Below are 12,214 nucleotides of genomic sequence, written 5' to 3' on the forward strand. Positions count from 1 at the left end.
TTGTTTGACTCTGAATCCAATTGTCAATATAAGCCTCCTACTTAGTTACCCTTGTCCATACGAACTCACTACACTTATTGTTGCTGCATGCTGCTATAAAGAGTCCACTTCCTGGGGAGGCTAATCTATCTTGCTGAGCTAAGGTTAAGCTGTTAACTGAATATGTCCCTTATCCCTAGCAGCTATCAGGAATACAATGTCAAGAGGGAGGAGTATCCGAATGCAGAATGATTGGTTTCCCAAAACAAACTGTATTCCAGAGTCCATTACAAACCTACAAAAACTAGAAATGATACTAGAAAACTGGTTAAATATTGTTGTTGAGGACAAAGAGATGGGAGACTGTGAACAGCATGGAAGATGCCATTTCCTTTCAACTTGGCAATGAATACTTCTACAGACAGCAAGGAACTCCATAATACTTGCTTGAATCAGGCAGTACACTCAGTGTAAGTGTCAGTGAAAGTGTGAGTGATGGAGCAATTAGTGAAGTACTGTCTGAAACAGACTCAGTGCATCAGAGTATAATGTCACCTTCACCTGCATATTTTCTCAACTGAATTTTCCTTTTGATACAATTACTTTCTGCTTCTTTGAACTTAAATACAGATTCTCAGGAAACAGTTTATTTCATATTTTATAAAAATTTACATTGACAAATGTGCTGTACTTGTTATGTTCAATGATGTGTGGAAGAATAGCTCTGCATGGTACTATCAAAGAAAATATCATTCAGATTTTAATTTTTTTATTAACAATTTAAAAATGTTTTTGAAAGTGTTCCAATTCTAATTAACTTTGTTGACCAAAGTCATACAGGAGCAGCCAGAGTGATTGTGTGGTGTGTGGGGACTGCCCATGAGGAACAAAGTGTTGGCCACATTACATCCAAGTTAGGGAAGGGGCAGGAGACTATGAAGAGCATTAAAATTACTTGCCCTGTGGTCTGCAAGACCTGATATTAGTACTCTTCTGTAACCACTGGCAATTAATTACAACCTATTGCACTTTCAGTATATAATGGCACACTGTGTGTTTGTTATTGAACCAACTGCATTTCTAGGAGTGCCTCTTCTTACATGTTACAAGTATTGTCATATAGCTCCAACCCATACTTTGGTTGCCTTATTGCAGGATGCATTATAAAGCCCTAACATTCCTCTATCATATATCATTACTACATTGTCACCTCCATCCTGCTCATCAGATGTATGATATCTCATTTAGTGTGGCATCACTGCATCTTACCTTTGGAAACCACACAATAACTCTTTTTCAATCATTGATCTTATGGTTGCTTTGATGCTGTACTCCAGCTTTTCGATCTTGTGACATTTCTTCATCTCTATATAAGAATTTCACCCCGATGGACACAAGATGATGTTTCTAGTCCAAAATATTTCTACCACCATCCTGTTTCAATTTAGACAATCTATGGTAATCTCTCACAGTTAATCTCACAAATCTAGCTGTAGACTGAATGTTGAATTATTTCCTGTCATTGGGACTGATTAGACTATGTGGTCTTGAGCAATCATAGAGTTATCTCAGATTTCTCTGAATCTTGCCTTGAACAAATTTATAATTTTCAACAACTATTTAATGACTGCTGTCTGTATTCCCAAATAAATGATGTTTTCTTTCAATTTTGTATGCTTCTCCTAAGTTTTGTTCTTCCTTTACATTTTAAGCTGTGTAGCCTGTTATGATTTCTACTTCCTAACAATAATGTTGTGTTTTTTTTATTTTCTTCTGTTGGTATAGTGATCTTTGTTCCCTTGGCTGATAAACATGTATCTTTTGTTTTTGGTATACATGGGTGTTGCACTCTTTATAAGCATTTTGAATATAACACACTGTAACTGTAACCCTGTACTTTGGCTATGTGTATTCTAGTGTATCCTGCTGGTTTCCTCAAAAATGTAATTTCTGTTCTGTAATCTTGCTTCTTTCTATTTTTTATAACCCATACAATAGAGTATGAAACAGGATGGTTTAGTAAAATTTCAACCCGCCCCCTTCTCATTTTAAACTTCTTTAAAATGTCTGATTAATGTAGATGGATTTTCTCATTTGTTTTTTGTGTCTTCTTCTTCTTCTTCTTCTTCTTCTTGTAATGAAAACCGTATTTTCCATTACACATCTAACAGGTTATGGTCCTCTCATTCGTCGAAATATTATGATAGTGCTACATAGCTACCAAGCAGAGCTCATGAGCAGCTTATTACAACCGTTTCCCACTGTCAGACATTATAACATAAGTACAGTTTGTTGTTATCATGTTTTTGCACTGGGTTAAAACATTATGATTACTGCCCAACTCAAGACTGAAAGCCATCTGTCGATGTTGTGGGCTCATGAAATGGCAAAGACAGTATATAAGTGGAGCAAGATGGGTGGGGAATTGTTCTAGTATCAGTATAGGCTGCAAATAGAATATTCCATCTTTTGGGCAAGCATTCAGGACAACAATATTTTATCTTATGATATTTTGGCTGTTATCCCCACAGCTATCATGACTGGATGAAATCCACTGGGCACAATGATTTACACAGACCAGTGGTGGCAGTATTATTGCTGTGTGGGACACTCACCTGAACTTCAACAGAACCTGTGGTAGTAGTAGAAGGTTTTGTGATACCTGTGGTCAATGTGAGCATTATTTCAGAACGCCTGCATCTCTCAATGCTTGATGTCTTCCCTGATGGCAATGGCATCTTTCTGCAGGATAACTACCCATGTCACAAGGCCAGAATCATGCTAAAGTAGTTTCAGAAGCATGATAATGAACTCACATGATGTCTTGGTTATCAAATTTGAACCCAATGGAACACATCTGGATCACCTACCAAAGACTTATAGAATCCATGCAACACAGAATTGCTAGGTGACAAAAGTCATGGGATAGTGGTATGCACACATGCAGATGGTGTTTGAATTGTGTATACAAGGTATAAAAGGTCAGGGAATTGGCAGAGCTGCCATTTGTACTCAAGTGGTTCATATGAATGGTTTAAGGTGTGATTATGACCGCTTGATTGGAATTAACAGACTGTGAATGTGGAATGGCAATTTGAGCTAGACGCATGGGACATTCCATTTTGGAAATCATTAGGAAACTCAGTATTCTAAGCTCCACAGTGTCAAGAGTGTGCCAAGAATACCAAATTTCAGGTATTTCCTCTCACTACAGACAACACAGTGGCTGACGGACTTCACCAATAACTGAGAGCAGCAGTGTTTCCACAGGGGTGTCAGTGCTAACAGACAAACAACACTGTATGAAATAACAGCACAAATCAATGTAGAAAGTATGACAAATGTATCCATTAGGACAATGCAGTGAAATGTGGTGTTAATGGGCTACGGCAGTAAACAACTGACATGAGTGCCTTTGCTAACAGTGTGACATTGTCTGCAGTGCCTCTCCTGGGCTTGTGACCATATTGGTTGGACATTAGGTGACTGGAAAACCATGGCCTGGTCAAATGAGCCCTGATTTCAGTTGGTAAGAGCTGATGGTAGGGTTCGAGTACAGACTACATGAAGCCATGGACCCAAGCAGTCAATAAGGCAAGCTAGTGTAGTGACTCCTTAACAGCATAGGCTGTGTTAATATGGAACTGAGCTGATCATGGAATGGAAATGGTTATGTTCAGCTACTTGGAGACCATTTTCAGCCATTCATGGATTTCATGTTCCCAAAATTTGGAATTTTTATGTATGAGTATATGCATGTCACCGGGCCACAGTTGTTTGCAACTGGTTTGAAGAACATAATGGACAAATCAGGTGAATGGCCTGACCACCCAGACCACCCGACATCAAACATTTATGGGACATAATCAAGAAGTCATTTTTGCACACAAAATCCTGCACTGACAACATTTTCGCAGTTATGGATGGCTTCCAATGACTTGTTGAGTCTATGACAAGTTGAGTTGCTGCATTACGCTGGGCAAAAGGAGGTCCGATATGATATTAGGAGGTATCCTATGACTTTTGTCACCTCAGTGTATCTTACTTGTTGTGTAGAGTATGTTGTTAAATTGTAATATACATTTTTTTCTTTTTTGTTTGAACCATCATGTTGCATTCATGCACAACACACAACACTCATCAACCCTCTTTTTGCCAACACTGTCTTTATTGTTCCTCACTATACATTAAACAGCAACCTCAGAATATTTGATATGAATGAAATTTGAATGACCTGTGTTACAGGTCCCATTGTGTATCCACATACCTAAAAATTGAAATAACTGTTCTGTGAAATGAAATATATTGATATTGCAATTTAACCTCTTTTGTTATAGAATTCTTATGCTATATGTATAGAAGAAAGCATTTGTCACATATTTTCTGATAACAAATTCCACATCGTTTATAAATAATTACATTGTTGTTACATTTTTCCCCCTAATGGAGATTGTAAACACATGAGTATTTGAAAACCGAATGGTTATTTCTAGGTTCGGCAAAGTACCTTCATGCATCAAATAAGTTTTATCATAAACTACCATGTCTTTTCCACAGAACACGAAAAAACACTTCCTCACAAGAATATGACAATAATGTTGTTAATGACTAAAACTATAAAACAGACATTGAGTGCACACCTGGTGAGGCAGGCAATTGCGTTTTATTAATATTTTATTATTTAAATATTTTGTTATACTACTTTATTCTTCACATTTTTTTAGGGAAGGAGGCACTCATTCACATCATACAAAGTAAATTAAACCAAAATAATGTGTATTAATGCAGAACACTATAAGTACAAGATACTCGTACATTTCATTTGCCCATTATTGGGACCTGATACCATCTGCCTTGTAATATGGGCAGAAAATTGAAACAAAAAATCATAATTTAAGTAATTCTGATATGTTACACTCAAAATAATGTAACATATAACAGAATAAAAATAAAATGAACTATTTACATACAAAAATTGGCAGATAAGTAGCATTACAGTCAAAATTTAAATACGCAACACAGAAGCACCATCAGTCATAGTACAAGAAGCGAACATTGTGTGTCAGTCAAGCAAAATCACATGTGTTATGGAATTTTTCATGTCTTGTCAGGTCATCAACTTTACATTAGTTTCACATGGCTGACTCTTATCAATTCAACCACAAAGATTATATTTACATTAAGAATACACGATAATTTTATTTTATGTATGAGTGTGTGTGTGTTTATATATATATATTTATTTATTTATTTAGAAAATAAGCGATATCAGGGGACAGAATCTATGCAAATTTACATACATATCAGATCAAATTGTGCATATTACAAAATAGTGAGTAATGTTAATTTAAATTTACCTGCAATAATTACAACAATAATTACAAAAATAGCTCTGGGCAATACAATTCACCAGTTGTCTGGCTGTGTGTGATTGCACTGAATATTCACCAACATCTGCCTACAAAATAACAAACTACAGTTTTCCTCTCATAAGATGAAGCACATAATTAAAACCAACAAGTTATATTATTGGAGCAATAAAACAGCTCAATTAATATATGCAGGTGTCAAGTGGTGTACTAAGCACACATTTAACAGTATTCAGGAATGTACCATTTCCACAGAAATCTCTCTTTCAGTTACATTCAGCACTGCTTCAAATGGATAATGGGGGATGGAAGGATTCAAGAGAAAAGCACCTTCATCATTTATTTACATTTGTGGTTTTATTTTTCACAATTGGTGGAATGTAGAGAAGCTGTTACTATGTGATATGTTAAGGAAATCACAAAAACATGTTTATCATAAATAAAATGTGTATGCTAAATTTATGTATAGCATCATCAGCAATGCAGTAACTCTGGTAAATAAGAAGAATATAAAAATGGAATTCTGAAGGTAAGTGAAATATGATAAAAGAGAAGGAGAAAGGACCTAAGTGAGTAACACACAAACTTGTGAATTTGATTATTGGTATTATAAGCGGAAATAACATTATCCAGTCGGCAAATTATTAATGGTGATTTTAGCATCAGATCTTTTTTTTCTCTCTGAACAACACTGAATCTACAGTCACACATACTTCATAAATGCATCAGCATTTAAGCAAATTAGGAACACTTACCATCTACAACACTGCTGACTAAATGAATGGTGCTTTGGCAGCATATTAAAACTAAGTACACCTAATAAATATTCACAACCAAGTAATTTGTGTATATGAAACATTCATTCTTTTCTCGTACCAGGTTTATATATACTATTTCACTTCTGATAAAAGGCATTGCCACGGAAAAATTTACTCTGTTTGAATAATTAAATAGCAATGACACATGAAAACATGAAAGAAAGAACCACTGTTCTGTCAACAGCAGTAAAATTGTTTTCTTTACACAGTTACATAACCAGAAATTCTGCTAAGTTTCACGAAAAAAATGGTCAGACATCAACATTCAATGTGATATTACACCAATTCAATTCCAGCAATTATTGGTACAATAGTGTTTAAGAGACATCATTAGGCAATCTCTGTATACTGCTTATAATGCATTACACCTTCAACATATCTATTACATGTCTACTTCAATTCTGTGCAGTCTACAAGCAGCACACACTTTACACCTTTAATGAGATGTGACTATGATCATTGGATACCTGATGCCCTCAAATACATTGTACCTAACCCTCTTTCAGGATCTTATAACATCATAAATTTTCCTTGCCTGGAAGCGGATGTCTTCATTTTTATGTTGATTCATGAGAACAAATACTTTACTTAACACCTTTTCCCGTATGTTGACGCCATAAATTGCTGCATACCTGCTGAAAAATAATTAATTAGCTATAATCACAAATGTAATATGTCATTAAACATGTCACCAGATACAATTTTAAAGGAGGACACTGTTCCAACAGGCTATATTTTAAAATTGTACTTTATTAAGCACTAATTGTGTTCAACTTAGCTCATTGTCAAGTGCATCTAAAAATATAACAATTTGCATTATAAATGAGTCACAATATAAAAGCCTATACAACTGCACTGGATGTAGTGCTTTCTCAAACACAGTTATTACCGACACCAAAAATGGATACTTCATCCTCATAAAACAAATTGTGTGTCACATATAGTTTTGCATAGCACAGTGATCAATGTGCACGACTTCAAACATAAAATGTATTAAGTGATAATAATTGGGAGAACTACAGTATTAACACACAATTAACAAAAAATGGTTCAAATGGCTCTGAGCACTATGGGACTCAACTGCTGTGGTCATCAGTCCCCTAGAACTTAGAACTACTTAAACCTAACTAACCTAAGGACATCACACACATCCATGCCCGAGGCAGGATTCGAACCTGCGACCGTAGCAGTCGCACGGTTCCGGACTGCGCGCATAGAACCGCGAGACCACCGCGGCCGGCACACAATTAACAGCCACATATAACCAATAACAACAAGAAGACCAACGTTGTGATGCATAGCCACAAAGCAAATCCACACAGAGCCGTACAAATGTGAAGGTATGGTTTGTGGCTATCCATAATGAGGTTTGTCTTCTCGTTGTTACAATTTATTTGTGGCTTTTTAATTATGTGTTAATACTATAGTTCTCACAACCACTAGCACTCACTTTGGTAAGCATGCTATGCTCAACTATGCATGTTTAATGAGGATGATGTATCCTCATTTCATGTAGGCAGAGACAGACAAACTTATTTCTCTTTGGCAAACTGTTCACCAGTCCTTTTTGAGACATGTTCATTTTTACTTGTTCACTGTTACTTTTTTTGTAATTATGTAGTTCTGTATGGGTTTTAAAAAGTCCAAACCAAAAACTAGAAGTGCAGTATGCAATAGCAAGAGAATATCCAGGTTCTGCAGTAGGAGGAGAATCATATTAGTTTCATGGTGTAGGGCGATTTTTGAGATGAGATTTCACCACAAACGATTCTGGGTCGCCTTGCTATTGTCCCTATTTTGGGAAAGGGAGAGAGGTGTTGCACTTGAGTATGCCAGCACCTTATAATCATGGTTTAGAAGACTGGATAAAACTTATATCAAAATCTTTTTAAATTAAAATTCTTAAAATGGTTCTAATGAAAACTCTCTCTCTTGTGACATGTACTCCATTCCAATAAAAAGCAAGAATATATACAGAATAAAAAAGGTGTGATTCTAAAAACTGAACTATTTACAAATGGATCACACACACAGGCACTCATCAACTTTCTTATTGCTTGTAGGGTTTGAAGCTCAGTGCCCAGACATGAAATCCTAAATCAGTAAGATGCAATTATCAAAAATACTCAAAAAATTTCCATTTTTAAAATTACAAGATTTTCAAGCTCTTCTACGTACAAAACATTTTCAGGTTTACAGAACTGCCAGCAGCTGTTTGCATGAAAAAACTAGTATTCATAATAAATTAAATTTTGGTATAAAAATGAAAAATCAAATAGAAAATAAATTTTGATTTATTTTCATATGACCAGTGCAAAAATTAAAATTACTATTTTTATTTAAAAATATGATTTAATATTTACTTAAAATATCCATTTATTAATAAATTTGGAACTTAAATAAAAAATTTAAAAAAAATGTTGCTACTAGCCAGACCTGAAATATTAATCTCAGAACTATAGAAGTCCTGCACTACACACTCAGCTATTGGGTACTACATGCATAAGCTGAAAATATTTTCTACTTAATAGAGCTCAAATGGTGTCGACTGGAGGGACAGAAGGCTGATAAAAACCTATACCTACAGAAGAATATACGAGTACAGTTTGCAAATGAGATGACAGAGGAAAGCAAAATTTAAAGAGGAGTGAGGCAAGGGTCCTGTCTCTCCCCAATACTGTTTACAATATTTGGAGCACATATTCAGAAATGTTTGAAGCAAAACAGAAAAATGCAGGTGGGTGGTAGGAGGAGAGAATGTATTCAGTTTGCAGATGATATGGAGTCAATGGCAGAGAGTGAAACACCTGTGAGGTATTTGGAGTGAGAATTAAGAAGAAAAAGACAAAATGTAAGGTGATAAGTGCAAAAAGAGTAAGAACAGCTATAAAGTTACGACAGAAAGATATAGAACAAGTTAGAGCTTTCTAATATCTGAGAAGCATTATTATGGACAACATGAAATGTAATAAGGAGGTGAAAACATGTATAGCAACTGCCAAAGAGGCATTTAATAAGAGGAGGCTTCTACGTGGGTGGATTGAAAGTGACCTGAGGAAGAGATTGGCTAAGTGCTTCATACAGAGCATGGCATTACATGGAGCTGAGACATGGCCACTGAGGAAAGAGGAAGAAATAAGAATAGAAGCATCTGAGATGTGGATTTGGAGGAGTAAGGACATTGAAATTTTAAAGGCAATCAGGAAGAGGAAACACAATTGGTTTGGACACTGGACGAGAAGAGATTGTTTACTGATGGATGCTGTGGAAGGAACAGTTAATGGAAGGAAAAGAAGAGAAAGCAAAAGATACCAGGTGGTGGATAGTATAAGGATAGGAAACAAATATGAGAAAATGAAGAGGGTACCAAGTGACAGGAATGCATGGAGAGACTTGCCCTAAGGCACAATACTGATGATGATGATGATGATGGAAGCTCAAATATTTTGTAACTTTCTATGGCGATTTTTTCGAATTTGTCCCATCCTGCCTCTTCTTCTAATTAGTATTTTCTGTATGTTCGATTCCCCACCAGTTCTGCGAAGAAGTTTGCCATTCCTTATCTTGTCAGTTCACTTAATTTTTAGTCTCTTTCTACAACATCACATCAGAAACATTGTAATTCTCTTCTTTTGTAGTTTTCTTACAGTCTATGATTCAATTCCATACAATCCTCTGGTCCTGGTGTATTTTCTCAGAAATTGCTTTCTCAAATTGAGATCCAGTACACTGCTGGTCATTAAACTTTCAACACCACAACAGTGGCAACCAATATATATCAAATTGCCACGAAGTGTACTACATGCTTGCATATGCAAATCATGAGAATTTCAGTACAACTGCACACCATATGCAGAGATAACACTATTTACATTCTGTATAGTAGGAAAGATTGTGCGGCAGGCTCCTAATTCAGAAATTTAATTTAAATGTTGGTTGTTTATGATAAAATGTGTGCTGAATGTAAGAAAAGAAATGTCTACCAACACATGTCAGAAATGAGATGCAGCAGCAGCAGCAGGAGGAGGAGGATTGTGGCTAATCTGTAACTGACTTATTGTTCCACGATACTGCTGCCAAACAGTAATGCACCCAACAATGACATTGGACATTAGAGTGTGACACAACATTGCCTTTTCAGATGACTCACAGCTCTGTGTACAGCATCATTATGGATATATCCAGGTGTGAAGACTCCAAAGAGAACAAACATTGCCAGATTGCAATAGTAGTCATCATACACGGGTGACAATATGGGGTGCAAATGGGTAACCACATTCATCTCTGGTTCATGCAGCCAATTATTTGGACAGCAGCAGTTCCTTTTCTGACATGTTAATGCCTTCTTCGATGTGTTATTTTGCTTCAAGAAAAATTCCTTCACTTTCATGCTGTATGATCCACAATTCTGTTACTTATTATTGTCACTAATCTCATTTCTACTGTTTTGGTCATTCTCTGGTTACTCTCAGAGCATGTTCTGGGTTCCACAACCTGTTAATTTCAATTAACAGGTCCCACAATTGTTCCTTAATTTTACTAATGACAGTAATGCCTTCAGCACATCTTATCATTTATCTCTGCCTTACTCCATTTTGTATCTCAGCACTTCACCCTTCATCTTCGTTTCTTAATGTTTCCTCTTGATTCTTATAGATATTGTATATTGTATATTTCCCACCTCACTCTACAGCATATACCTATTTTTTGTGGGGTATTCCAACATCTTGCTACACTTTACATTGAATGTGTCTTTACATTGAATGTGTTTAGCCTCCATTATTGACACCAAGTGAGGCGGCACATTGGTCAAGACTGGATTCATTTTCAGAATGATGACAGTTCAAATCCCCATGTAACCATCCAGATTTAGGTTTTCAATGGTCTCCATAAACACTTAAGGTAAATTCCAAGATGGTTGCTCTGAAGGGGCACAGCCAATTTCCTTCCCACCAACACTCTCGATCTGAGCTCGTGCACTGTCTCTAATGACCTCTATGTTGATGGTACATTAAACCCAGACCTTCCTATTTTCCATTATTTAGCATAGCACTGGAAATGTCTCTCTGGTGCCTTTGCATTTCCTAAATCCAAACTTACAAGCATATAAGAGATTCTAAATTTCCTTTCCCATTCTTCTGCACATTATTCTGGCTGTCAACAGGGATGCATGATCTGTCAAGTAGATTGTATGATTATACTTACATTTATCTGTCATTGCTAACCACATAATTGTTTGGATGGTGTGGTACCAAATGTTGGACAGCATTTCTCCAGTTAGGTAGATCCTACAACCAACCTGAATAATTGTTTGATTGCCACTTCCCTGAGTGATTATTATAATCCTGTGGGAATGTTATCTATATCTACTGCCTTGTTTGACTGCAGAATTTACAAACCTCTGCCAGACTCCGATTCTAGCACTGGATCTCCTATGTTCCCCTAACTGGCACTGCTGGATCTTCTTCCATTTTGGGATACATCTTATCCCCGACACTGACATATATACTCTGCAGTACTGTGCATATATACTCTGGCAGATGGTACTCTCAATTGTACCACACATTAGGAATTCTCCCCTTTACGCTTGCATATGGAGTGCAGGAAAAAAAAATGACTAAACAACTTTTTTAATTCTATAAATAGCCTAATCTTGTTCTTGCATCCTATACAGAAGCTACACATATGGTCTGTAGACTATTACTAGATTCTTCACTTAATACTTATAGTGAGTGGTATATACAATAGCTTTTACCACTGGCAGTAAGGTGGTTTATGGAGTAAGGATGTAGACACATATTTTTATTTGCTGGCAATACTCGAGAATGACGTGTAAGGAACAAATTTTTATATATAAAAGGTTTTTTGTTCATTTTTTTAATAATTTAAATAATTTATTTCGACACACATGAATAATGCATGTATTTTTTTAAAAACTGTGAACTAGTAAAAAAATGAGGAAAAAGGTATCATAATTATTAGGAAGGAAAACATATAGGTGTTAATCTTGTTTGGTTTGCTTGCAAGTACCCAGAATATAACGTCGAC

The 12,214-nt window shown here is 35.9% G+C and overlaps 1 protein-coding gene across 4 annotated transcripts in view; it reads right to left on the bottom strand.

Annotated features, from left to right (window-relative positions):
* Window positions 1-4,265: 4,265 nt before the first annotated feature.
* LOC126298666 (uncharacterized) overlaps window positions 4,266-12,214 on the bottom strand; it is a 218,917-nt gene continuing 210,968 nt past the window's right edge. For 2 of the 4 annotated variants that reach the window (XM_049990095.1, XM_049990093.1), the window contains exon 8: window positions 4,266-6,798. In XM_049990095.1, coding sequence (XP_049846052.1) covers window positions 6,669-6,798 — 130 coding nt within the window. In that variant the 3' untranslated portion in view covers window positions 4,266-6,668. Of the gene's footprint in view, window positions 6,802-12,214 lie in introns of all 4 variants that reach the window. The other 2 variants (XM_049990094.1, XM_049990092.1) reach the window with 1 other exon arrangement.

Source organism: Schistocerca gregaria, chromosome X, assembly GCF_023897955.1.
Source record: "Schistocerca gregaria isolate iqSchGreg1 chromosome X, iqSchGreg1.2, whole genome shotgun sequence".
Classification (NCBI taxonomy): domain Eukaryota; kingdom Metazoa; phylum Arthropoda; class Insecta; order Orthoptera; family Acrididae; genus Schistocerca; species Schistocerca gregaria.